General features: G+C 41.9%; 1 protein-coding gene across 3 annotated transcripts in view; it reads right to left on the minus strand.

Moving 5' to 3' along the window:
* Positions 1-888: 888 nt before the first annotated feature.
* tjp2a (tight junction protein 2a (zona occludens 2)) overlaps positions 889-27413 on the minus strand; it is a 42950-nt gene continuing 16425 nt past the window's right edge. For all 3 annotated transcript variants that reach the window (XM_008276390.1, XM_008276389.1, XM_008276388.1), the window contains 23 exons: positions 21932-21985; positions 18500-18624; positions 18281-18383; positions 16772-17564; positions 15731-15834; positions 15491-15644; positions 14307-14418; positions 12990-13120; positions 12804-12882; positions 12552-12702; positions 11719-11827; positions 11192-11411; positions 10268-10455; positions 10089-10184; positions 9925-10004; positions 9637-9847; positions 8214-8314; positions 7854-8078; positions 6455-6559; positions 4991-5200; positions 4566-4643; positions 3244-3329; positions 889-3147 (listed from right to left, as the gene is read on the minus strand). In XM_008276390.1, coding sequence (XP_008274612.1) covers positions 2991-3147; positions 3244-3329; positions 4566-4643; positions 4991-5200; positions 6455-6559; positions 7854-8078; positions 8214-8314; positions 9637-9847; positions 9925-10004; positions 10089-10184; positions 10268-10455; positions 11192-11411; positions 11719-11827; positions 12552-12702; positions 12804-12882; positions 12990-13120; positions 14307-14418; positions 15491-15644; positions 15731-15834; positions 16772-17564; positions 18281-18383; positions 18500-18624; positions 21932-21976 — 3663 coding nt within the window. In that variant the 5' untranslated portion in view covers positions 21977-21985 and the 3' untranslated portion in view covers positions 889-2990. The remainder of the gene's footprint in view (positions 3148-3243; positions 3330-4565; positions 4644-4990; positions 5201-6454; positions 6560-7853; positions 8079-8213; positions 8315-9636; positions 9848-9924; positions 10005-10088; positions 10185-10267; positions 10456-11191; positions 11412-11718; positions 11828-12551; positions 12703-12803; positions 12883-12989; positions 13121-14306; positions 14419-15490; positions 15645-15730; positions 15835-16771; positions 17565-18280; positions 18384-18499; positions 18625-21931; positions 21986-27413) is intronic.

The following is a 27413-nucleotide window of genomic DNA, read 5'->3' on the forward strand; positions in this document are numbered from 1 at the left end:
CCACCTCCTGTAGTTTGTGCTGGCCAAATTTCAGGTGTGTACGACCTTCCCTGTAGGAGGAGACGGATTGTGAAAATGCACCTTGCACTAGTGTGTTCGGACCCAAATTAGTTTTAGCGCTTAAATCAGCACCGTAAAGCTCCGTATGATGAGCAATGATACGATCAGTCAGATCTGATTGGCATCTGAGGGAAAAAGTGTTTGCCGGCATTAAACCATGTGAGAAAGGCAGCTTTGGTAAAATGATTTATTTGGTTTCTATGCAGATAGACTCCCCTGGAAAATGACTGCAATCAATCTGGAATTACTATTTCTTCCTAAATAGAGTTATTCAAGTCATTTAGTGACAATTTGTTTTTGTTTTTTTTTGTTTTAAATTACAGAAACAAAATATAACATCAGATTATCGTGCAGCTCGAACTAAGTTCATGAGGGCTCGAAAACGTAAGAAAATTAAGATTTGATCAGCTGCTCAGTCATTCGTTCACTCCGTTTGTGACATTACAGTGTCTTAAATTTAGCAAATTACCAAAAGTGATAAAGCCACGAGCATCTGGAAATCCAAACAGCTCTACAGAAGTGCAACAATAAACCTGATAGTTCAACTTCTCTACTGCCTCATCTATGCTGGGCTTCAGAGCATTTTGCGTTTCTACAGGACAACCTCGTTCATACGTCAACTTCCTTATGAATTACGGGTTCAGAACTCAGAAACATCTACAGATACGTGAAGTCAGAAAAGCATCATTTAGTGTAAACGCACCTTAAAGTCAGTGTGTTGGGATTAATCAGCGACTTTTCACTTGATGTGAAACTGTGAAGGTTCAGAGCAGATATGAACACAGCAAACATTCTCATGAGGACACAAATGCAACCCGACGCTTTGACCACAGTGTAAAAAAAAGGAGATTTATTTCATAGTATTTTCCCGAGAGTCTGTGTGTAACGCTCAGGAGACGACAAACTAAAAAAAAAAAACAGAATCACAAACTAACAGATACTCAGAAGATAACATGATTGTCACCACATTCCCCAAAACTGGTGAGTACAAAGACGTGACGGAGTCGGGCGCAGGTTGTAGTCAGAATATAAAAACCATAAAAATGTGATTGTCTGTGGTTCACGAGCTGCTGCTGAAGAAGAAGAAGACAAACGTCCTGCACCCTTTAGATCCATCTCAAGTTTTACAAATGTTTCCCCTCGTCATGATAAACTCTGACATCTCTAACAGGTTGGTTCATTCCAGTGCATTCACCAAAAACATAGAAAGATTGTTTTTTTTTTTGTGATCTTTTAACGTTGCACATATAACACACAGGTGTTCAGTGATGTAGGAGTTTGTCTGCGGTGAAGGCGACGCTCTTCTGCATCAACAAAAGGAAAAACAACAACACAGGAGGAAGTTTCCAGTTTAAATCCGCAGCTCGTGTTTGTAACGTCAGACGGAAACGTCTTCGTCAGTAAACGTGTGGTTAAAGTTTTCCAGCTTCTCTAAGCTCGCTCCAGCTTCTGATCTTTATCTGTTAACAGTTTTATTATATAAGAGCTACAAGGCACTTGAAGATCTGCTGCAGCTTCCCACAATGCACCAAAACACAGCGACTGAGTTCTACGTGATTCTGGACAGCGGCGGCTATAAAACCCTGACGCTGCAGCTGCTGTACAGTCTGCAGCACCTCCAGGTTCTGCCTCTCATGTGATCAACGTTACAGTCTGGTAACAGAGAAAACAGTCAGAAAACTTTAAGCTTTAAAAACCCACAAGATTAAAAGTATTTTAAAACTTTGGATAGCAGACGACAGCTGGACGACATTTAAAGTTTGATAAATTTGCATAAACATTCAGTGAAGCCCTTTTCAGACTCTAAAAAAGTTATTTTGTCTTCTTCGTGTCTAGATGAGCTCCATGGTAACTTTACGGTTAAAGTCACGACTGCAATCCCACTGACTCGGACACAGTCACACTTTTTCTAACAATTTTAATTTCTAACAAAGTATAGCAAAGATAAGTGACGTTCTTTAAGTGTGTGAAGCAGATTTTACCAAAACAACTTCCTCATTGGCTTCTCCTACAATTTCACGTCTAATATGAACTGAAATGACAATAAAAACACAGCTTTACTGCGTTTAAGACGGTCTGTAGGAGGTCTGACTAACAGGAAGCTGAAGTTGTTGCTTCCAGCTGTTGAGGATTACTTCCTCTGACTTTGTTAATTATCTGCGGTGCCAAACAACAGCAACAGGATCCGTGTGAGTTTCTCCAAAGAGAGGTGCACATATTTATGTACAGCAGCAGTAACTTCATTCAATAATTAGAACTAATCCCCGACATGGAGACAGGATGGATCAGATCTAGCAGCAGGTCACACTGTGTCACCGTCTTTACTTGCTTTGTATTCTTTATTTTACATTTAGATTATCACCACACATCAGTAGAACTGTCTGTTTCTAGGAACTCCTGAAAAAACCAGGCTGTTACTTAATTGGACAGTTGATAAAGGTGCAATTGAACATATTTCGTGTCTGAAAAGGGCTTTTATGTGTTTATATGCACGATTCTTTCCATTAATTCTGTCTACGACCTAAATGAGGAACTATGGCGTCTCCAGACGTCCGGACAGGAAACAAAATCTGCTTTAAAATCAGCATTTTTTTTTTAATATAAATGTTTTTTAAAAAAGCCTGTGTGGATTCTGGACATATCTTCAGAGCTCCTCTTTCAGATCAGGCTCTGATTGGCTGTAACGTCACCGTGAGAGGCACAACCTGAGGTCGGGTGTGACGGAGGGAAACTTAAAGCTCGCTCACAGACAACAGACAGAATATTTACAGCGAAGCCATCGGGCGTGTGAAGGAGGAGCAGGACGTCAGACGAGTCGGCTTTTGTTCGGGACAGGTGGTTCGTGTTCGTGGCCCGGATGGGAACAGACGAAGGAGTTCTGAGAGTCAAGGTGAAGCTGAGGAAGCCGTTACCGTGGCAACGGCCACTCCCTACAGCTCGGTGTCTTTGTATTTCTGGGGGTTGTAGTATCCTCTCTTGGTCTGGTCGGCCAGCTGCCGCCGGTACTCGGCCTCGTCGTCCTCGTGGCCCCTCGACTCCGAGTACGACGGCCTGGACGGGGTCTGGGGCTCGGGGTTGGAGCTGGAACTGATCAAACACAAACACAGCAGGTCAGACACTCAGCTTAACAGAGATGTTTTATTCTAAAAGTCTGGGAGGACGGTGATGCTCTGGCTCTCTCACCCGATTGGCTGAGGACGGTTGTGGTTGGGTTTTGGCAGCTTCACTGGGACGGCGTAAATGTCCGGATGCTTCTGGGCGATTTCCAGCTGAGTAGAAAAAAGAAACAGACCCGGACGTGTCAGAAGTTATTAAAACAAACAAACAAAAAAAAACTTTACATGAATCCCAAGAGGTTGGACGTGTTTTGGCAGCTTTCTCCATCTTTGTTTACTGAAAAAATAGTTCACATTATTTTATGACTATCTTAAAACAATTAATCCTACGGTGGAGCTTCTTCCCTTTTCCAGACTAGATCTACATTCTATAGTTCTGCAAATGATTTAAGTCAAATCACACCTGTAACATGGATTTTCACAATAAGAGCTGAACAAACGAGCCCTGCTGCCATTCAATCTGTTTCCTTTTTTTTTTTTCTTAAAGACCAAACAGTGAAGTTGCTGCTCTGTGTGTGATGACGCTGCTAAAACAAGTCAAGCAGAAGCTCCCCTGATTTGTGCAGAAGCCTCACGTTAACTGAACTTCAGAGTTAGTTTCTGTCCACACTGAGCTGTGAGGACGGACACAGAACCAGCTTGTGGTGTTTAAAGAAAGACTTGATTTTACTTCAGCCTGCCTTCAATTTCTCTGATCACTTATTTTACAACAAAATCAAAAAAGACCTTGAATCCAACGACATTTTCTTCCCCCAAAGCAGAAAAACAAATCAGAGACAAAAGCTAGAAAGATGTTTCCCCGTGCTGAATGTATCCTCTATCTGTCTGTCGTTTTATTGAATTCATCAGTTCAGTTGAATTTTCGTCATTCTCTCTCTTTTATCTCATCCAGCCAGCTCTGAAAAAACTCAGCCTGCAGTTCATCTGAATATTCACTGAATTATTATCACATGACTGTTGGTGGCAGCAGCTGTGGATCCTCAGTTGAGCTAAAGAGCGCAGGTTTGTTCTGCTGTTTACAGGATCTGTTTTCATTTTGATGAAGTGTCATAATGTTAGATTCTGATCATTTTCCTGAAGGAACCATAGAGGGCACATAAATGATCTAAGGGCTGTAGGAAAGTTAAAAATCAAACATTTCTGGCTACAAAATGTGTAATTAAGTTTATTTAATTTAATTCAATTTAGCTGTCTTTTAAGGAAACACCTTTCAAATCCTCGGAATGAAGGTGAAACCAAACCTCCATATTTCCAAGATACACTATAAAAACACAGTCAACTACAAACCTCCTGTTCAGGCTCTGAAGCTTTCAGTTTCATCTGTTTACTGCTCTAACATTATTATTAATAATAATAATAATAATAATAATAATAATAACTAGTACTGACTCGAGCGTTTTCCGCCTCCTGCAGCTCCAGCAGCCTCTGAGCTCGGGCCAGGTGGTCCATCTTCTCAAACGCTTTGATCTGGAAGAAAATCAATAAACACAAATCAACTTTCTGTTCTCGATGAAGCGAAACAATAGATGGTGAACATCCACGGGGCATGAATCACATGGGAGTGACGGTCAGATGAAACAGTGACTGTTATGGGTTGAGAGGAGGGCCGCAGACACAGGAGGTGAACGCTGACGTTACCTGGTCACCCGTTTTCTAATTCGTTTTAGAAGCAGAGAAAGTAAAAGAGGAAGAAAAAGGAATTTAAGAACCGAGCCTCTAAACATGAAACATGTCAGATTGTGTTTCTTAAAAGAGGAAATCTGAGGAGCAACAAGTCAGAATGTGTTGAAGCTACAGAAGAAGAGACGAGTCACCTTTCCCAGGAAGGACTTGTTGGCCGGGTCCTCCTCGTCCTCCTTGCCTGGACTCTGCTCCTCTGACGACTGGTGCAGTCGGCCGATGTTGGGCTTCATGGCCACCGGTGGAGGCGGCGGCTTGCTCCCTCCGGCCGCGTCGCTGCTGATGGTGCTGCTTGAGTGCGACTCGTAGCTCCGCGTCGAGTCGGTCCGAGTCTGACCACGAACCTGGAACATGGAGAGGAGAATGTCAACATAATCTGGAATCCTGTAAATATCTATTTAACCCTCCTATTATCTTTGGGGTCAATGATTAACATCTGTAAATAAGTGACATCATTGTTTCAGTTGTATTTAAAGAACTATTTACACATAAACTCTGGAACCAATTTTAATGATGATATTTTCTGGACGTTTAAATTGCTGGAGTCAAAATGAACCCAAGGATAAAAGATGTCAGTACATCTGAAGGTAACAGGAGGATTAACCTTTATTTAACACTTTCTGTAGGTTCAGGAACTTCAGAGATGTTGCTGATAAGCTTTTCCTTTCCTCAGCATCTTAAAACCACGACTGCAGACGAGTTTATTTAATTAAAAAGCTTCAACAAAACACCTTGGAGCTAAAAGAAAACAGACCAAGTCAAGCGAGCGTTTGGGACGACTGCTGTCAAGTCTAGTTCTGGTCTTAGTCATTTTATATATGTGCAAACAGAAGTGATCAAGAAAGTCGGAAACACTGATCATGCTCAAATGTTTTATCTCAGTAGATATTCAGAAGTTTTGATGATCGTGAGATTACCAGAAAAAAAACTTTAATTTGAATTTAAACACCTTAAATTGAGTTTAACTATTTTATCATTAAGGCACACAGGTTTTAATTTTAATGTTAACTCAACACACACGTATACAAATAAATTAGGAGTGATGTCATCTTGCACATTATTAAAGGCAAATAAATAATAATAAAAAGGTAAACTGAGGTCAAGATTCCTATTTTAAATTTCGTAGCTGGTTCATATGATCAAACTTTTGCATTTTCGTCACATTCTTTGGTGCTATTTTGCATCTGATGCTTTCAAATGAAACGGTCACATCCTGTTAAACTAATTTCTTATTGCCACTGCTGTGTGTCTATTGCTGCTACATGTTGCTGTTGATTCATCACCAAGGCATGAAGAAGAGAGCGCTATCTGGCTAATCTTAATTCTTTTTTATAGGGCTTCAGATAACAATGACTTGAAGGAACGCTAGCTTCTTTAGAGCTGCGTTTCAACGTCCATACTGTATAATAATCTAGGAAGCCCCAACATCGTGCATCAACTGCAGTAAAGCCACAATCCTTTGCACAGTTATGTCACACACAAGTATGAAGGAGCCTGAGCTGCCGCCAGCAGACAAACACACGACGTGACAGGTGATTACTGACCACAGGTGAGTGCAGTGGAGTGGTGTTAGAGGGGAGCAGGTGGGGGAGTCTCACCTTGGGGGGTTCGGGGACAAACGAAGGGGGAGGGCTGGGCTCTCGGTGCAGAACCTCTCTGCTGCCCGACCTCCTCATACGAGCCCGAGGTTCAGGGTGAGGCCTCTACACAAACACAACACAGGAGGGCGGCGGGTTTAGACACACAAACACACACATGGTGACGACGACAGCGGTGGACGTTAGCGGGTCGGAGCTCCAGACTTACTTTAGCCCCTCCCTCAATGTTGTAAAATATCTTTAAAATATATTAAATGTGTCGCCAGTCTTTCTCTGATATCGCTCCCATGAACGCCTCACCTGACAAACTCATCGATACAGTTCAGTTTCATCTTATTGCTCTTCCAGTGCAACAGCATCATTAAACAGTTTTCTCTCTGCAGCCGTCAACAACATTCATGTAACGCTGCTTTTCTTCCTTTTAGTGTAAAAGAAACCGATATTTGTCTCTATAAAGCTCAACAACTACAATTAGCACTGATTTCTGTCTTAATAGCTCTTCTGGATCAACAACAGAACACGGTCCTCCTAAAGCTCATCATGTGCAGCATCATGTTTGTCTCGATAATGTTTTGAGTGCAACAACAGAAATGTGTGTTTTTTTGTCTAAAAGTATAAATCTGTACATGTGACAGCTGAACATCATCTCTATTATGTCATTATTATTAGCCAGGCTTCATCTGGAACATAAATTACAGACATTTCCTCAGTGAGAGATCAATAAAGTTAATCTGTACTGTTCACTTTTTACTGGTATAATCATTATTTTTATCTTATTATATTTCATTACTGTATCATGCTTATATATTATTGCTTTCTACATATTAGGCACTACATTTCTTTTGTTTTTTTTCTGAGTAACCTCTGGTAAACATCAGCCAGGTGACGGCAGCACAGCAGCAGCTCAGACAGTTGTAAAGACCGAAAATTAGTTGGGAGTGATTTTTAAATACGGTTTCTACATTTTAAATATTAATACAGCATTTGATCACGTTTATTTAACTGTAAGAAGCCAAAATTGTTGTCAATAATAATTTCAGTTTTGCAGCTCCAGCACTGCATAAGTCATCATGAGTGAACGTAGGAGTCGACTTTTGTCTTGTTAGCAGACTCAGTCGGTGTTATCCTGCCTCTAAATCTGACATCAACCTCAACACCAGCCTCCTCTCTGTTCTCAGTTTAAATCAGTTTCATTATTCAAACACAGTGACGGTGAATTAGATCGCTGTCAGACTGAGCTGAAAATGAAGAAGTACTATTCCTAATCACAACAGCTAACACGGTAGCAGCTCACGCTAGCAGAGTGTGATCAGGTGGCCATGTTTCAGTCTGGAGCCCTGAGTGTTGATGTTAAGCGTCTTCTATCCTAAATACCGGTACAGGATTTATATTAACTCACCTCGTCTGGCAGCACCGGCTCTGACGACCGGCTGATGGCCGAAACCGGCTGAGGTTCGTCCAGCGCCTCGTCCAGCTCGTTGTCGGTGTAAGCTCCGCCCTCGTCCGCCGTGTCCTCGTAGTCGCTGGTCAGACGGCTGTCCATGCTCAGGTAGTCGGCGCTCATCGCCGACAGGTAGGACATGCGGTCGTCGTGCAGGTCCAGGTCTTCTTCTGAACCGTCCAGCTGAGGAGAGGAAGTGACGGGATAGTTAGTGCTTACACAGAGAAGGCATGAGAACAGATTTTCAAAGATGTCTGGCAGATAAAAAACCCTCCAGAATCCAGATGAGTGGGCTAACAAAGCTAAGCTAAGCCTCACCTTGCCCTCACACACCCACACGGCTCGGTCCTGCTGCTCCCGGATCGAGTCTTTGATGCTGCCGTACCAGGCGTCGTTGGCCGAGTTCAGGTCGATGGTTGCTGAATAAGCAGAAAAACAAAACTTACAACATGAGTTAAGAGGCAACAACTTTCACATTTATGCACATAGTAAATGTTTCTATTACCTTTTTATCACCTAAAATCCCCTGGATTCACTTCATATGCTGTTTTTTTGACTCCTAACACTTGATTTGTGTTTAAAGCTTTTCATCCTTCTTTGTAAATTCTCTACTTAACTGTAATGTGCTTGATGTTTTATGTACTGTTGTGTATTTGAAACCACATTTGGCAAGAAAACCGATTCTGGAAATTGTAAGTGTGAATCATAAAAGGTTTATTCCATGTGTCTTTTAATATCTGTATTCTATAAAAACGTGGAATTTCGACAGGTGAGGGGTAACGAAGGAGAGAACTGTGGCGGCCTGAGGGAGAAATATTTGAAAAAGATTCGTTAAAACACGCTCATTTGTAGTTACTTGAAGTATTTTAACTCTAACAGTCATTATTTAGAAAAACAGAACAGATTTGGGAGCCGAACACATTAATAAGACAAAAACAAGAAGACAACCAGACAAAAGCATGTTGGAAATCAGCTCAGGAACATCAGAGCAGTGTTTTGTTTTGTTTTTTTAACAGGAGTCCAACATCACACTTCACACATTTTAGACGTGTCAGGAACATGTTCGTGTTGTTTGTCAAAAAACCTACAATTTTCACATTTCTGCACCGCGTCCACTTAGAAAAACTGCAGGCTACGAAGCTAAAGCTGCAGGAAGACAAACTCCATTTTTATCTCATAGGTGGCCTATTTTGAAAAAGAAAGATGAACATTTTCTGTTGAAAAGTGATGAGTTTGCGTCTCTGAAAAGGCCTCTCATTCAAACATCCATGTCTGATTTATTCCTCCAGGTCAAAACCTGCTTTACTCTGCTAGATCACCGTGGCTACTTATGTTTAGAGTTTGACCGAATAGTTTATTTATTTAATATTACCAGTATTACTAATACTTCTGGCCTTGTCCTAATGGTTTTACCCTCTATTTTCCTTCACTTGGATGTGGCTTTTTTGGTTCTCTTTATATCATATGTTGTTGTTGTTCAATAGTCTACTTTTTGTCTTTGTGAACTCTATTTCAAACAGGTGCCACATAAATAAAGTTACTCCTATTATAACACAATCTACCTACATATTACACGTCTATTTGGTGCAGAAGCAGAGTCCTGTGATGCGCCGCTTTAGTTCAAGTTCGAAGCAGAAAGCCTGAGTTAACGAAGAACGTTGGCAACTCCCTTCGTGATACCCGTTATCTCTGACTGGGGTTACATGATCCTGTTAACGTCCACATTGAGGGTAAAACCCACCAGTGAAGAGGTGCGAGCAGGTCTTCCTCAGCTTGACCGCCTGCTCGTACAGTTTCCTGGCGCTGCGGTTGGATCCCGGCATCAGGCGGCTCCTCATGGTCTTGACGCCCTGCTTGCTGTCGGGGTTCAGGAAGATGACGATGGGATACCACTGGGTGTAGTTCAGGGTGTCCACGGCTTTGGGAGTCACGTCCAGCAGAGCGTGGCGGTCCTGGAGCAGCAGCAGGAGGTTAAATATCGCACAACGTAACGGCATTCACATAAAACAGCATCGCTTCTCCGCTGTACCTGTTCAATGATCTGTCGGATGGTGTTCAGTCTCACCACGCCGGAGGATTTCTCAGTTCCTGCGTCCTTTGGTTCCGTTTCTGAAAGAAGAGAGAAGATTAATCACAAAGCAGACGACTTGTTTTTGTCGCTACTGTGTTATTTTAAGTGGAGACGACACTTACTGGCGACAACAAAGTCGTTGGGAATGTCGTTGGCCAGTTTATCGTTCACCGCATCAGAAATGGGTCCAAATATCACCACAGGTCTCTTGAAGCCAGCTGAACAAAACAACAGACAGGATGTTAACTCAGGACAAACACGCGGCAGCATCTAAACCTCAGGAGGACATTTTATTTGGTACCTTCTCGTAACACCACCCTCTCGTAGGCGGGGAACCGAGTGGTCACCGGGGCAGCACTCAGGTCCTCCCGGCTCTTGCGAAGGTCTTTCTTCTTGGCTGCTCTTTGGCCTCGGAGCCTCCAGAAGTCTCCTCTGTCGTTGCCCGATGCAGCCCGAGCAGCGTTCTGGACGTTCGACATCTGCTCCGCTCTGTGGGACAAAGTTTACAAAAGAAATGTGAGGTCTCGAGAAGTTTCACGTACGCTCTCGGCATGTTTCTGACGACTGCTGATGTACAGCTGTTGGATCTAGGTGTTGCTAGCAGCTGCTTTTCAGCCACTAAACGAAGAATGAAGAGTTTGTGCTGGTAGTTTGCCAACAATAACATTACACAGAATATTATTTTTGTCTTGTTTTTAATCCCACAAACTCCCTGCGGAGGTCCTGACTCCCTTCTTTCAGTTTGCCAACAAACACGGACGTATTTGGTTTTGCAAAATTCACTGCATTGATTTTCTTTGATTTCTAACGTATTTTGCACAAGAGCAGCCTGAACACACACTATCCAAAGTCACAGAAAGCGCTCTAAGTCGGGTCTTGCAGCATCTTAATGACAAAAGTTACAGGGATACAAACAGGATATAAATTATAGACACTCATGTACTTCAGGCAGACATCAGTCTTGAAGTTTTATTGACTTTAAAGGCTCGGTTTCTGCATCACTTCCAGATTATGCCATTAAACTTTAAGCGAATTTCTTTCTGGCCGAACTTCATTTATTAATATAGTCAATGTGTTTCAGGAGCTACTGAACTTAATTTGCTATTTCAGTGGTTTTTGCTCCTTGTGGAATTTTTAAAGCACCTATTTCTCACCTTCAGAAGCATTTTTCTGACAAATCTTTCAGCCCACATCCAGTATATGAAGCTCCCCAACCAGCATGTACCTGCTCTTGTTGGGGATGATTCCTTTCTCCAGCAGCTGGTTGTCTTTGTTGGTGCGGATCGCCAGCCAGTTTCCCAGCTTGCCGTCATAAAGCGTGTCCGTTACTTTGAAGATCTCCCCTCTGGAGAACGGGAGGCTCTGCGGAGCCTCTTTCTCGTACTCAAAGTGGGTTCTGATGAAGAAGGAGTCGCCTCTGCCAGACGCTAAAATGTCCTTGTACACTAAAACGGGAGGAAAAGAATATCATAGTGTGCCCATCCAGGACTACACTAAGGACCACAGAATCAAGCTAAAAACAGGAAGTAGTGTTTGATCTGCTGGATCGTGGGCCTCTTTCATTTTTTACCTACATGGTCTCTGTAAATGTATTTACTCATAAATCTTGCATGTATTTTTACTGCACTGAACAGGACACATGAGCATCCTTTTTACTGCACCAAAGTGAAAGTTTTGCTTCATTTGCTGCTATGTTTATCATTGGTTTAATCGCTGACATTCGTGCTACTTTTTCTTTTTGTTAGTCGGTACCTTCAGGTTTGCTCTGTGCCAGAATGGTCACGTCTTCTCCTTTGGGGATCTCCAGCAGGTAGAGGACGGCATCTTCACGCACCATCCCCCTGAAGTCCATGTTGTTCACCTGAAACAGACAAATTAGAAGCAGCATTATGGTGCAGAATATTATTACAACACTCATACAATAAATACATTGTTTTTACACATGAAATACATTTTTGTGCAAAGTTTTCAGCTTGTGCACAAGTTAAATAAGTTATTAGGAGGTCATTAGCGAGACAGGAACTGCCAGAAAATCAGTTAATTAGAATCTACACTATTAAACCCAGTCATTATTAACTGACATTAAATTATATTAAACCAGTTGGGGGTGAATTCAGGTTAGACATTACATAACATTTTGGACCAAACCTTCAATGATTGTACAGAATGTTAATTAAACCCTTTTATAAAGTTACTTGAAGTGAAGCTAATTTAAGTTACGTTAAGCTAAGCTAGTTTAAGTTATGTTAAGTCAAACTGAGCTTAAATCTTTATTAATCTTGAAGGAAATCCTCGTGCCAGATGTTGCTCAGACGACAAAATGACACAACATGAGAAGCTGCAGTGACTCGTAGAAAAGTAATAGGAATAAAAACATGAATAAAAATACAAAGAGCAAGACTAGAACAGAAAAAACTAACACTTCCAATAATTCTGATGCAGTAAATCAATATCTCACATGATAATGAGATATGACTCATTATGTCTTTAGTCTCCATTTTCTGATCAAGATGAAAACATTCAGTGTTTTTCTATTAACTTATTTGATTCTGCAGGGTTTGAATGTGGACGTAAAGAAGCCTCACCTTCATGATCTGGTCTCCTGTTTGCAGACCCTCCTGCTCGGCTGCACTGTCCTCCTGAACGCCAGCGATGAAGATGCCCACATCGTTTCCTCCCGCCAGCCTCAGGCCGACGCTGTCGCCTTTCTGGAAACGCACCATCATCGTGTTTGGACTGCATCAAGGAGCAGAAAAAGAAGACGAACGTCACATAAAAGCTTCCCAAAAAACAAAGCACAGCAACCAGAAAAGCTTCCCTCTTTGTGAACTACGTACCCATACACTTCCTGGTCCTCCAAGCTCGGCTTCAGCGGCACCTTGGGGGGAGCGTGAACCTTCGGCGCCACGGTGACGGCTGGTCCAGGACAGAAACTTTTATTTTACTCGTTCACATTTCACTTTATTCACATGATCTGCTCTTTTAATGCAGCTTTGGACATTCAGAAGCAGAATAATGTTCACCTGGTGGCGTCGCTGATCGAGGCTCCTCCCTCTCTGCCTGCAAAGGGGGCGTGTCCTCAACGCCTCGGTCGGCGCCTCTGAACGGCGTCGGCATGGCGCCCATTTTAGCCATTCTGTTCGGTGGGTCCTCTCTGGTAACATCACAAATTTTAGCATAATCAGATGCAAAATCCAGCCACAAATACACATTTTACACTTGAATTCAAACCTTCAAAGCATTAAATTGATGCACAACAGTTTTAAATAACGCGTCATTATCACTGTTGGTAATTCTGATATTTAACGTGACGGACCGGCTGAGCTTCATGAAGCATCGATGAACATTATTCTGCTTTATCTTGGTTTATTTCTGCTGTATTTAATAATACATCAATAATAAACATCAGAGGATATTTAATTCAATCTGGGTTCATTTCCTGTGAGTTTTCTAAAAAAATAACAACAAAAATAAAGTTAAGAGAAACACATTTAACAGAAGCTTTACTTGATGTTTTCCACTACTGCATATAAACATATTTAGTTCATGACTATAAGAAGTTCTAAATTATGCAATTAAATCTTTTAATTGTGGGAAATCAATTTTGTTTTTGTGTTATTATTTACCAGTTGACACCATTTATCATCGCAAGAAACCGTAAAAACGGGAAGAATTATCCGAATGTCATCTTTCCGAGGTTCCTCTAAATGAGCTGAAGTCAGGATATTTAATCAAAATCAATTTATTCTACATGTCTCACTCAGTTCTGTTTTAGTTCATTTACCGTATTTGCATTTTAAATAGTGTGTGATATTTATGTTGTTGCTTTTGTATTAAGCAAAGCATTTCTCATGTTAGTTTGTTTAGCTTTTCTGAGCAACATCTAGCAAAAGAATTGTCTTTGGTGTTTATTAAGTTTAAACGTCATCTTAAAAATCCTTGTTTCCTGACACCTCCACGACAAATGCAACGTCTGCACGACCCACGTTAAGTGCGCTTGTTATGAATTAATTAAAAATATCCTTTAACAACTATGAATTAAAAGGAAATTCACATTTTAAAAAAAGCTATTTGCTCGTACCACCATGAAGAGCAGATGTTTGTGGGCTCAACTTGTGGAATAATCTGGACAACAATGTCAAAATGGGTACGACTATAACATAGTTTAAGAAAATGTAAGAGCTGTATAAAGTTTAAAGAAAACAGTAAGAAGAGTTATTAAGCTAAACTTCGTTCTACTCGACTTCTACTTGAGACATAATTTGGGAGTTTTTTTTGTGATTTCTCTTTTTTGTCTTTACGGTTTGTGGCATGTCAGAAATGAATTTTTAAAAGAATACCTGGGTTTGTCTCTGAGTCTCTCATTGGAGGAGTGGGAGGAGAGGTCGGAGTGATGGCCTCGTCTGTCGTCCTGCGGAGAGTACGATCGGTACGACTCGATCTCAGAGATATCTGCCGAAACAAACGACAAACATGTTGAAGCAACACTCAAGTGTCGGTAGAATATTCACATTCTGTTAGATATTTGTGAAAATGCTGAACTTCTCCTTGACGCTCTTATAATTTTTACATAATGAGGCTTTTTACGTGATTCAAATGGCCCACAGGTGATGAAAGCAGCAAAAACAGACAAATGAAGGTCAGACTTGGACTCGTAGCTGAGAACTAATTACGTGCATCAGCAGCCGCGCAGATCTTAATCACGGCAAACGAGGCGCTGAAACTTTTGACATTTACGTGTGTTTCCACAGAGCAGCAGTGACGTCGTTACAGCGGATAAATCAAGCGGTGATTTGAACTCTGCAGCTCTTAAAATCCACATTTTCTCACCATCTTTTCTTTTTGTTTTTTTACACACACCACATACAGTCACTATTGTTGTCAAAGCCGGACGGCAGAAACCAGACGGCCGCTGCGGTGCGAACCTTAACGTAATGAAATTCTGTCATATCCGATAGCGGGATTATGATTGGGGATTAGATCACCCTGCTGGAGGCGAGTGAGGACGTTCACACACACACACACACACACACACACTCAGTCCCAAAAGCAGACAAAGTGGGTCACAGGTCTTTGGGCTATTCCCCCTCCTCCCCGCTAACATTTGGTCAGTGAACAATCCACTCACACCACTTATCTCGATTGGTTCTGACCAATCGCAGCGTGCCGTCTGGTCATGTGACACCAAAAACAGGTATAAAAGAGTGAGTAATCATGAGGGTGGAAGAGTGATGGTTGTTTGGGTGACTCTCTGGTTAGCTCATAGCGCTACCACCGCTTTGTTTTTTTTAATCGTGTTTAAATAAAACTATAAACTGATGTGAGTAAAACCTTTATTATTATGAAGGGAAAACAGGTTTGATTGACAGATACAGCAACAGCAAAGCCAACAATGTTTCCACAGTTGATCAATGTGAAGTTCGTAGTGGATATATGTTGATGGTGGTGGTGGTGGTGGTGGTGGTGGTGATTCGCCTTTAAGCTGGATAGGAGCTGCTGCTTTTCAGTTTCGAGATTCTCTCACCATCGAGCTCCGAGTCGCTGTCGACCATCGGCGGGACTCGGATCAGAACCTGCCGTCGGTCTCTCTGCACCACCAGCTGCAGCTTCCCGCGAGATTTCTCGATCAGCTTGCCGGCGTCGCTCAGGGACAGGTTCTCCGTCACCGTGCCGTTGATCTGATTGACGGGGGAGGAGGGAGAGGTCAGGAGGCGTTCGGACGCTTCTCGCCGCAGAGAAACAGCAAAAACTTTCAGCTCGTTACCTTCAGTATAATGTCTCCTTCCTGCAGGTTTCCATCTCTGCTGGCTAGCCCGGTGCTGGTCATCTCCTTGATGAAGAGCTGGCTGCCCAGACGAAGTCCGTACTCTGGAAAACAACAACATTCATATAACTTGTGTCGTATCAAAAAAGCAAAAGAGTTCCTGGTTAAATCCAGTCTCGCTTCAACATTCTAGCCTTAATTTTCACAACAGCGTGTACGATATGGGGGGAAAAAACAACAATAAAAAATAAAGTCCATTAAAAGTCTGCTTTCTACAGAGTTACAGCTCGTTTGTTTCTTCATTGAGACTGTGTCACTTGTTTTGAAACAGCAGCTGTGGATGAATGAGAGTCTTTTGTCTCTTCCAGGGAACGAAATCAGGTCAGCTGAGTCAGCGACATCTTCAAGTTGCATCTTTAAACATACTGGAGAGCGTTTCCTGATTTTATTTGATTTTAATTTCCTTTGAACGGTCTATTATTTAAATTTTTTAACATGACTGGTCTAATAGGACATCCAGTGTTTATATCCGTCTCTTAAATCCTGATGACTTTACGCCTCTATGTCTTATTTCTCTTTTTGCAATTTAAATCTTGCCAAGAACTCTATAAAGATTATTCTATTTATTTAAATTATTATCATTATGTCAGAGAGGAGAAGACTGCTGCTCAATATCGAGAGGAAAGAAAAATGGCGATTGTTGTCGTCTCTAAGTTTAATCGATCACAGCTGAGACCCATGTAGCAGTTTTTCAGGGCACTTTAGAAGCAAAAGAAAGCGGTTTTTGAAAGAGGTTCTACAGACGAGGTTCTTGTAGTGAGAACATGCGCAAAAGTTTTGGGCTGCTTCGATATGGCTCATAAGTTCCTGCAGTGGAAAATGGATGATTGTTGGTGCATGCAGCCTATTAAGGCAACATTATTTCAAATTTCATCATTCATCAAAACTTGTCTATGTCACTAAACTTTGCATGCTGTAACTTGAAAGTTAGAGTGACGTCTATCAGTGTAACTTTGGTGATAACGTCTGTCAGCTTCTCACCTTCGTTGGGACGGTTCTTCAGCAGCAGCACATTCAGAGGTTTCTCCAGCGGCTCCAGGTTCGGCAGTTCTCTGGCGGGTCGAGGCAGGGGGATTGGTGCGGCGGCGGGCGATGGCGTTCGGTCCAGGCGGTCCCTGCTGCCACTCCGCTTCATCGGCTCCTCGTACTTCCTCGGGTCGCTGTGGATTCGTCCCCGCTCGAAGCTGCGGTCGCGGCCTCGTCCGGGGCTGTGGCCATCGCGTCCGTAGCGCAGGTCAGGACTGTTGGTCCGGTCCAGCGTTCGCTCGCTGCGGTAGCGTCTGTCTGGGCTGTACTCGCGGTCCAGGGCTCGCTCGCTGCGGTAGCGCCGGTCCGGACTGTGGTCTCGGTCCAAGGCGCGCTCGCTGCGGTACCTCCTGTCCGGGCTGTAGTCGCGGTCCAGCACGTGGTCGCTCCGGTAGCGGCGGTCGGGGCTGCGCTCGCGGTCCAGAGTGCGACCTCGGCTGCCGTCCCTCCGGTACTGCCGGTCCGGGCTGAGGTCTCGCTCTGTGCTGCGGCCACGTTCCCGCCGGTCATAGTCCCTGTCATAGTCGCGCTCACGTGTTTGGTAGCCAGAGTCCATGTAGCCGCCGCCGCCGCCTCGCTCCCTCTCCAGGCTGTGGTCTCGCCCGCCGCCACTCCGGCCGCTGTAGACGCTGCGGCGGTCCTGCTCGTAGTTGTATTCGTCGTTGTAGTCGTTGTTGAAGACTCTGTCGTCGGGCGACGGCGGGCGGTTCAGCAGGTTAACTGGAACCTTCCTGGGCCTCTTCACTGTCTGTTGATGAGCACAGACAGAATTTATCCATAAAATATTATTTTTTTAAAAGTCAGAGATTAAACTAAGAACAATCTAAATCAATAAATCCTAACTTTGCACAGATTAATCTTATGAGTTTGTAGCCTTTTTAGGAGCTCAACGCAGAGAGGCATCCTTGTGATTAAATTTTTCAGTGCAGCTTTAAAACCCACAAGGAATAGGAACAATTTCAGAATCAGAATCAGCTTTATTGAATTTGATTCTGATGTTTGCTCAGATCTCAAAGTAGTTAAAATAAAACACATGGGGCTACAGAACAAAAATGACAGAAATGTGTAAAAGAGCATGTTTAGAATGAACCACAGTTAGTGCAAAATACACGAAATAAACAACAGAAAGAGCAACGGGACAAAGGTTTGTGGGATTAAATATAAACAGGTGTGTGATATACAGGATGTGAATGGAAAATGAGCGTACAACTACTGTCTGCAACTGCAAAAATGTTTAAAATACCATGTTTAAAGTGGACCAGACACTTATTAAACAATAAATGTTCCTGACACCTTATAGACGTGAGGTAGTTTGATGAATGGAGCAAAGATTTCTGGGATTGCATATGAGATATAAAGCACATACTTTGGGTTGGGATTTAGAGCGAGTCGTTCCTGTTTGATGAAGAAACTGTTCTTGTGTCAGCGTTATTAAGAAGCAAACAAAACAAAAGCTTTACTCACAATTTTTGCGACTTTGCCACATTTTCTGAGGGTGGAGACGGCGAAGGAGTGCATGGCCCCCTCCATGGGGATGGCGTTCACCTGGATCACTCGGTCATTCTCGCTGAACACAAACGCAAATTCATATCAACATTGAACTAAAAGTGTATTTTCTGACTGTTCTGGGTGGAATTTAGGGATTAAGATGATAAGAAAACAACAAAAAAAAAAGGCACCCACAACAATAATCCGTCAGCCGGACCTCCCTGCAGGACGTCGGACACCACGATGGACGTCTCGCCGCTGTCCTCGTTGGGGTTGTCCCGCCCTCCCGACACGGCGATGCCGAAGCCCATCTTTGGATCCTGATGGCGACATGGCGGGAATCATGTAAATCATGTGGAATCTATTCTGCGTGTGTGAGAGAGGTCATGTAATCCGCGTGGCGTGTGTCGGCTCGCGCTGCATAATCATAGCTGCATTGTACACGGTGATCAAAGGGATTTTAAATGTGATTACAGCAGAAACATGTATGTGCACCTTCTTCTGCAGCTCCTCTGAATCACGACGCTAATCCTCGGCTTCGTAAAATTCTCAAGTGTGAGCGAGCACGTGTGCGCTTTTTCTGATTTTTATACACAAACTGCTTCACGCTTCTTGTCTTGGGGATGTTTTTTTGTTTTGTTTTGAACTCCAAATGATTCTACCTGCCACTGCTCCAGTTTGCCCAGATGAGATTAGGTCAGAGATTTGTTGACCCCGTCTCTTTATCCCCTCCCTCCCATCTGTACTTAAAAAAAAAAAAAAAAAAACCCTACACACACAATTCACCACTTCCCCCTGTCTCTAGCAGATGGCCGCGGAGGCAAAGGGAGGGCGAAAGTGCCGAGCAGGGAGACAAACGCTGGAGAAGATGACATGAACAGTCTCTTTTGCAGTAATCTTTACAGAAAATAGTAAAAGAAAGAAATATTTCCTGTCATCAAAATATCAAGCGAAGACTTAAACAATTACAAAAATCATGAAAAAAAACTGATTGTTGGTGGTTGATGATGCCATAATGTCACATTTTCGAGACAAAATAGATTAAGACAGAGGCATGCAACTGCAGAAAACGTGAAGCCAAGCAATTTTTAACAATGACGTGATTCTCTGCTATTTAAAAAATGACTTGCTTGGATATTTTTTGGTGCACTGCTAAGCTGTTGTTTGGCAAAATCTATAAAAATGTATTTAGAGGTGGATGTATTTTTGTGACGAGTTGGATCAGAAATGTCCGGTGTTTGATGGAAGTTGAAGCAACAGATTGTCTCGTTTGTCCTCCAGATGTGTCCACATGCTGCATGTTCTACCCAAAAACTCCTTGACTTTTAAAAACAAAAATTCACATCAGGCTTTCTTCGCCATTGAGATAACAAAAGCAATAAAGGTTCAAATTTTCTTCTCACCTCCCCACTTCACATCCATTTTACATGTAGAAATTTGACCACAGTAAACATATATCATGAGAAAAATAAATTCAAATTTGCTTATTCAAACCAACAATCTGATTTTATACATTTTGTGTGTGCGTTACCTGCCTTATAGCACTATATTATGTTTATGTTACCTTTCCTGAACCAGTTTATTTTTGCTGTCATGTCAACAGAAGATGAACATTTAGCCGATTCTAACACGTCATAATTTATATATTGTTATCGTAGTTAGTTAAACTAACTATAAGTAACTACTGGAGCAGAAAAAGCTCGAAAGCTACAGAACAGAAATCCTCGTTCAATCACATATTCATCCACTATTGATACTTTCAAGTAAAAACTCGTGTTTTTATTGGCTTTTCACTGCTCCTAATTGTCCTTATCTTACACATTTATTGTAATTTTAGAAACTAATCTTACAGATTGCTATCCTCCTTTGCCTGTTTTGGTATTGTAGACTACTTATACATGACTTACGAATTGATTTTACAACGTTTACATTGTCTTTGCATTCATGTTTTACATCGTCTGTCTGCACATCATCTTCTGCTGCCTATCTGACATAACTTTGGTCAACTCAGGTTGCTTTTAAACCTGCGACATAAATGATTTCCACTTAATTTGACAATGAACGTTGTATGAATGTGTTGTATCATAACAAGAATATTATCAAGCATGTTTAGTTTCAGGTTCAGACTCTTGCAGGGACGTCTTTTCCTTAAACAAGGTGAGACACGTTCTGAAGCAACATATTTAAAAATAAAAAGAGAACTGTTCAGTTAACAAACAGGAGCAGAGAATGAAACAGTGAATGTCCGGAGCAGAGTGCGACAGCTGGCTGTGGTGGGGTTGAGATGTGGGGGTCACATGCCTGCAGCAGAGGACCTTTTTTTTTTTTTTTTTTTTTAAATACTAAATCTGCTTTTCTGGCTTCAGTGAGCCGCAGCACGGGACAATGAGCTCATCATGTTGATTACCTAAGCTCAACTGGTTCGCTCTGCTCACACAGTCGCACACGTGTTCAACATTAACAGCAGAACCTGAGTGTCGGCTGGTGTGGGGATGTGGCGCAAATTTAACATATACAAACTTAACAGGAGCATCAATAACGTGAATCGTTCCTATCACCAAATTACAGGCTGTTAACTACCTAAAGCTGGCATTGAGCATCCTTGTAATCTTTGATCAAATATTATAGTTTACGATTTACATATCAAACTATGAAAATAATGTGATTTTGTGACTTTTCAGACACAAAATTTGAAAAAAATTAATGTCAAAAGGGAAAAAAATCTGGTAGATTTGGTTGATAACTGACTAAAACTATCAACAATCCAAACATTTATTCAAAATTTCTGATTTTTGATTTGCTTTTAGAGCTATCTAGATGTAATGTTAAATAACAGGGTTGTATTTAAACCACTGCAATCTATTTTATAGAAATTTGGTGCTCTTTTTATGTAGTTAAACTGCGTTAGTTAATATTTTGGGCATTTGGGTGCAACACAGCAAGTTGTAAACAGATAATAAACATATTAATTTATACAGTTGACATCGTGAAAATGTGGCTAATTTGTAGATTGAGAATACATGGAGCAACATCAGCATTTATTTTGCTGCAGTGTTTTTGCTCCTAGTCGTATATTCAGTATCCTGTTTGCTTTGTTTTGCTTTTAACCAACTTTAAATGATTAAAATGTCTGTTTAGTTGCTAAATCTTGTTGCTTACTTCCGTCTTTCTAATGGCTGGCTCTAAATAAGTAAAATTAGAGGAAGTTTTACATGTTTTTGTTTTTGTTTCCTTACTTTATTTTGGTCTAAAAACTGAGAAAAATATTAATGAAAAAGAAAAGGAAACTCCGAAAGTCTTGATGTTTCACAAGTTTAAGAAGCTCGACATTAAAATGATATAGTTTCATATATATATATAGTCTGTGTGTGTCTGTTACACACCGTACAGTGAAATCAAATTTATAATATATCAATCTCTAACTTTTTACACGACTGCATGACTTCAGTCCGGCTGTCTGCAGTCTGAGCAGCTTTCTGTTCTCTTGACTGCAAAGTATCAAACTAATAATTTAAATGCACTCTCCAGTGAGTCACTTGGGAACAGCAGCTTGGGTTTTACAGCCGAAACAAGTAAACGTTTTAAACGAGATGAGGTGGGACTGTGTTCCGGTGCAGATGGACTCACCCTCTGCAGGGTCACGGTGTACTGCTCCCACACGGTCTCCTCCATGACCGGGTTCTGTGGAGGGAAAAGGAAAGATTACCACGGGTGGTTTCATTCCACCAAACAGATTAATAATGTACGACGTGATGTAACGACAAAGTCAGTTCATTAGCCTACGCTGTCGTTACACAATCAGGAGCTCCCAGAAGAACAATGACGAGCCTTCGCCGGGCTGCTTACAGCATGTTGGACTACAAAAAACTTCTCGCTTCTGTTGATTAATTATTGATCAGAACGGTTAAACTTCAAGAACTTTGAAAAGCACACTGAGGAGGAAACTTTCTTCGGACCCACTGTTGCATGAAACCACCAACAGGTTACATGAAAGCACACGCCTGCTAAACAGAGCCAGCTAACAACCAAAACAATGACAACCTGCATAATCTGTTTCCAGCATCAACTGGACAATAATTATATTTTAATTAAGCAGTAGAATAAACGTGAGAACTCAGAGCCCAAGCTGATGTTGCGCGACAGTCAAAACTGATTTTTGCAATTGAGAAGCCAGTACTTTTCAAATTTTAACTTTATTTAATTGTATTAACTAATCAATAATTTACTCCATCCATCAGCACCACAGCCACAAACTTTGTCAAAAACACTACCTCATGGACAAACAAGTTCAAGCTGACTTCCAAAGTACACAACAACCTGAACCTCTTTACAAAAACAAACCACTGAGTCAGTGTCACGGATTTCGTTTTGCAAACTACTTACGTCATCTTTTCCCGGTTAAAAAACACCAATTTTGACCCAAACAATCCCTCTCAGCGCCACTTTTCTGCAATTCTGGATCCCTGATTTCAAAACAAAACTTGACTCGTTAAAGCAACACTCGGGTCCGTTACAGAACGAGTTGCCGCCTGAACGCAACACAGATCTGATCGAAATCCGAGCCCCCCCGGTAGCAGAACCGCACTCACGAGTCCCTGCAGGATGCGAATGGTCTTGACCGCGTGGGCCCATTTCCTGTGCAGGCTGAGGACGGTCTTCATCGTCGGCGCTCTCCGTCTCGTCCTATTTGCGTCTCTCCCCGTTCACCGCCAGCGGTGCTCTGGCAGACTGATGTGCGCCACAGCCTCCTCCATGGCCACAGCTGCACAACCACCAGCAGCTCTCTCCCCGCATCTGCCCGCCTGCCTGCCTTTGACGTAAGAGGGATTCTGCTGGCCTACATTCAGCACAAATCCCACCGTCTGCAGAAAGTGTAAACATACAGACACACCAACTCCTGCGCAGGCACGCCGTGATTAAACGCCCGAGTGTTGATCCACAAATACAAACAACGAATCGCAGATTTTTTTCATTTTGGATCCGACGTCTTCTCAAGACGCGTCGAGCGCTCTTCAAACTTTTACAAACAACGTACACGTCAGCAAACAACCGAGCCGCACCAAACGTGTGCAGAGTTCAAATTTGAGTTGAGCACAATGGCCAGGATTTTGAGTTGTTGGGGTTTTTTTCTGGGTAACTGAAGTGGAAATCAGTGTGCTGCTGACATCTCAGGCCCAGGCTTAGTGAAATGGGGGCATGACTCAGGCTGGCAGCACACCCATCATAACCCACTTTTTTGATCTTCTGGCCTACAAGGGGATACTTTAGAACCAGCGGCACAAGCAGAGAAGCTGCAGAGAGCCTACGGCGCTGTGTGAATAAAAAAAAAAAGCAGGAGAGGATATTTGTTTTGGCATTACACTTTGAAAACCAACTAGAATTCCTACCATTCTTCTTAAGTCAGAGACTGAGCCACATTGCAGAGTATTTAGCTTCACCTCAGCCAAGAGGAAACAGCATTAAGACGCCCAAGAAAGGCCAAAAAAAGACCGCGTGAGGAGACGAAACATATTAACTCACGACAATAAGATAAATTACTTGGAAGTAGTTGGTGAGAGAGCTTCGGGCAAGGCCAAAGCAGTTTTAATCAGAGCGTCTTCTTGTACTATGAGATATGACTGTGACGGCCGCTGGAAGGCAGGCCTGCTGGATAAGTCGTATTCTCCTGAGAGTGGGCCGTTACGTAACGAAACACAAACGCATTTCCACTAATGAGGAGGGAGGTTGAAATACTGGGTCATATTTGCAGGACGTGACTTAGAAAACAATTTTTCTTTCTTTCTTTTTTTTTTTTTTACAGACGGGGTTGACTCTGCACAATCCAGACACGCAGAATATGTGGATAGGGTTCGTTCAAAACACAGAAAACTGCATGAAAAATAAATTTGCTTCGGGTGATTCAAAGTCAAACATCGTACAAAATCCAGCACTGAGGGGTGGACAGATAGTTTTTGGTAAAAAGGTCAAATAAAGTACAAACATGTGTTGACTACAGTGCACAATAAGAGGAAAATCTGCGATGTGGGACGGCCTTTTTGAATATTGCATTGATGATAATATGACTTGAGATAAACAAACAAATATTATTGTTCCTTTTAGCTATACTTTTACTTTGCCTTCTGCTTTTAGGAGGTACACTGCTAATACAGGCCCCACACATAAGGGAATGAAAAATGATTTTGAACATGAAACACTCAGTATGTTTTCACAGTATTTTAACCTAAGAGATGAAAATAAGGTTGTATATCGGCTGTGCCGGAATAAACGGCCATTTAACCACTGGACTGGAGCAATATTCAACCACATTTAGCATACGTATGTGACATTAGCATGGCTTCCCAACATTAGCCACACATGTTAAACCAATACATTGTTTACTCGTAGACAGTGTGATCCCGCTTAGTCTGAAAATTTAACTCAAATCTATCACGGCAATGAATTGATCAAGATATGCTTCCATTCAACTTTGATGAAGGCAAACATTACATTTCCGAAAGTTAATGGGATGTACTGAGGCTGAATGTCTGATTCCAGATTGGACTTCTAGACTAGTCTAGATTTAAATTTCAGTTTAATCAACAGGTAAATCAGTCACTACACAAATCCCACACAAATACCAAAATAATCAAACCAAACATTGGTATAAATAAGAAATTATAGCTGTAAGAAATTGCCTTGCTTCCTTTTAAAAATTCTTTTAAACTCAGTAACACCTCCCTGACATTTCCCCTCAATATTCTCTCCTTCCTAAGCTACTAACTGTGCAATCACCACCAACCTGACATCAGTGAATCTGAAGGTAGGCGACAGCTAGCTGGGGTTTCATCTAACAGGTCCAATGTAAATGTGAATCCATAGTGCATGTACATGTAAAATAATACTTTATATTATATGCATTGAAGAGAGCCTTTAACAAATGTTTACTTCACATGTTTACATTGCTACGGTGATGAAAATACAACATCAATTTGCTCAGCACTAACACAGGTGATATATTTTTACATTCATCTCATCTTTTGCAGGCTGCAAATGCATTACTTGGCCTTACCATAAATTTAAAATCATAAATGTACCCTTGTATAAAAGATTATTACACTATTAATAGCTGGAACCAGTAAATGTTGAAAAGTATTCTTGCTTGTTTTTATTACTGAAGCAAAGAAAGCATCTTAAGCCCCATGTGGTCGAGGAGGAAGCCCTGGCATTGCTTTTGTCATTACAGCGTTTTGAAGTTTGTGTTGGTTCGAGCTCCACCCTGGTTCTTGTGTATTCAGACCACAATGCTGTGAAGTTACTGTTCAGCATGAGTGATCGAGCTGGAGGCCGATGGCATGTACTTTAAATTAGCTGCGACCTATGTCGGCTTCACCCTGACCCCTATCCTGTTCCCAAACTGTCCTGTGCAGAGCTGTGCTGTCAATATATCACTGTTTGACGGGTATTTGATTGATTTTTGTTGGGAATTATTTAAATATCTTTGTATAGAGCAGTCCTGAGAGCTATACGGGTTGTTTTAAGGGCATTTTTTTTCCTGTGTATGTCAGTGAGACAAGTAAGACTCCTTTATTTTCTTTTGCGATCTGCATTTTTAAATTTAGATTGTGTTGTATGATGTGCTTCCTGTGCTAAACCAGTCCACTCTGCCCTGGTTGATAAATGAATCAACTCTGTTTTGACAGGACTGAAGGGCTGCAAGGTGGTTAGCACTGTTGCCTCGCAGCAAGAAAGTCGCCCGTTGGGGTCCTGGTGAGGACACCCGGGATCTTTCTGCTTGGAGTTTGCATGTTCTCCCCGTGCAGCGTGGGTTCGCTCCGGGTTCTCCGGCTACCTCCCACAAGTCCAAAAACCTGTTGAGGTTAATTGGTGATTTTAAATTGTCCGTAGGTGTGAATGTGAGTGTGCTTGGTTGTCTGTCTCTAAGTGTAGCCCTGTGATGGACTGGTTACCTGTCCAGGTGAACCTGCCTTCACCCTAAATCAGCTGGGATAGACTCCAGCCCCCTCACGACCCTAGTGAGGACGAGGTGGTGTATAGATAATGGATGGATGTTTTGACTGGAAATCTCTGTTGCAGCACTGGGTCATGAAAAGAAGGGATTTAGTTTTTACACTATGTTCAGTTTCTTCCTTTCCCAGATGTAACACAGATTCAAAACTGCTCTTCTCTTTTCTTTCCTGCTCATCAATCAGTCAGTACCAAACTGTACTGAAACTATGCAGCACAGAACAAGATACCAACATGTACAGTACAGCGTGAACAGCACAGGAAAAAACATGACTCACTTTTTATCTGTTTCCCTCCCAAATACTTTTAGATTGGACTCGGCGTAATAACAAGTTGTTCAAGCCAAGAACTTGTGGTTCACAGATTAGACAGCGGTAACATAATTCAGGGCCATTCTTTGTATGATATCGACTTGTTTAAAAACATTTTGCAACATTTTTAGAAAGCTGTGTAAATGCATTTATTATCATCAACTCTAAGCCTTGTCTGTCATTCAGTAGTTATTCTGGTTTTTATTTTAAACCCTAAACTGGTGAAAAGTCATTAATTAAGCAGCCTGAGTGTGTCAGTGTTTGTGCTGGTTGAGAGAAATGTTGTGTTAGTCTGCCATCTGCTGGAGACACAACTGCAGTACAAGTGAGGCACAATAAACAACACACCACTACATTAAGGGTCAAAATAAACCTATTAAAAGGAGTTTTAAGCCATTTTTTGTCGTAATGAACCACTGAGGCCTGTTGTAGCTTGAACAAAATGGGCTAAATAAACACACACGCCATTAAAAACATTGTTTTGGCCACTTCAGGGCAAATACGTGTATTGTAAATAACACTAAACGCTCAAATAAACACATTCAGCAGCTTATTAACACAATAAACACGACTTTGAACGCCATTTATTCACTTTTGAACGTGTCTAAGCTAGCTCCGCTGCTAGCATGGATAGCATCGATAACGGCAGGTGCAGCAGGATGCAACAGGCTTCAGCGGGGATTCATGGAAACTCCCAGCGAAGACTTCGCCCCGCAAAAAAAACACAAAGTACTACCACAGGAGTAAACCAACACTATTATACGTGGCTGTACTTGTATTTCTGGGCACTCTGA

This window comes from Stegastes partitus, unplaced genomic scaffold, assembly GCF_000690725.1.
Source record: "Stegastes partitus isolate 25-593 unplaced genomic scaffold, Stegastes_partitus-1.0.2 Scaffold70, whole genome shotgun sequence".
Classification (NCBI taxonomy): domain Eukaryota; kingdom Metazoa; phylum Chordata; class Actinopteri; family Pomacentridae; genus Stegastes; species Stegastes partitus.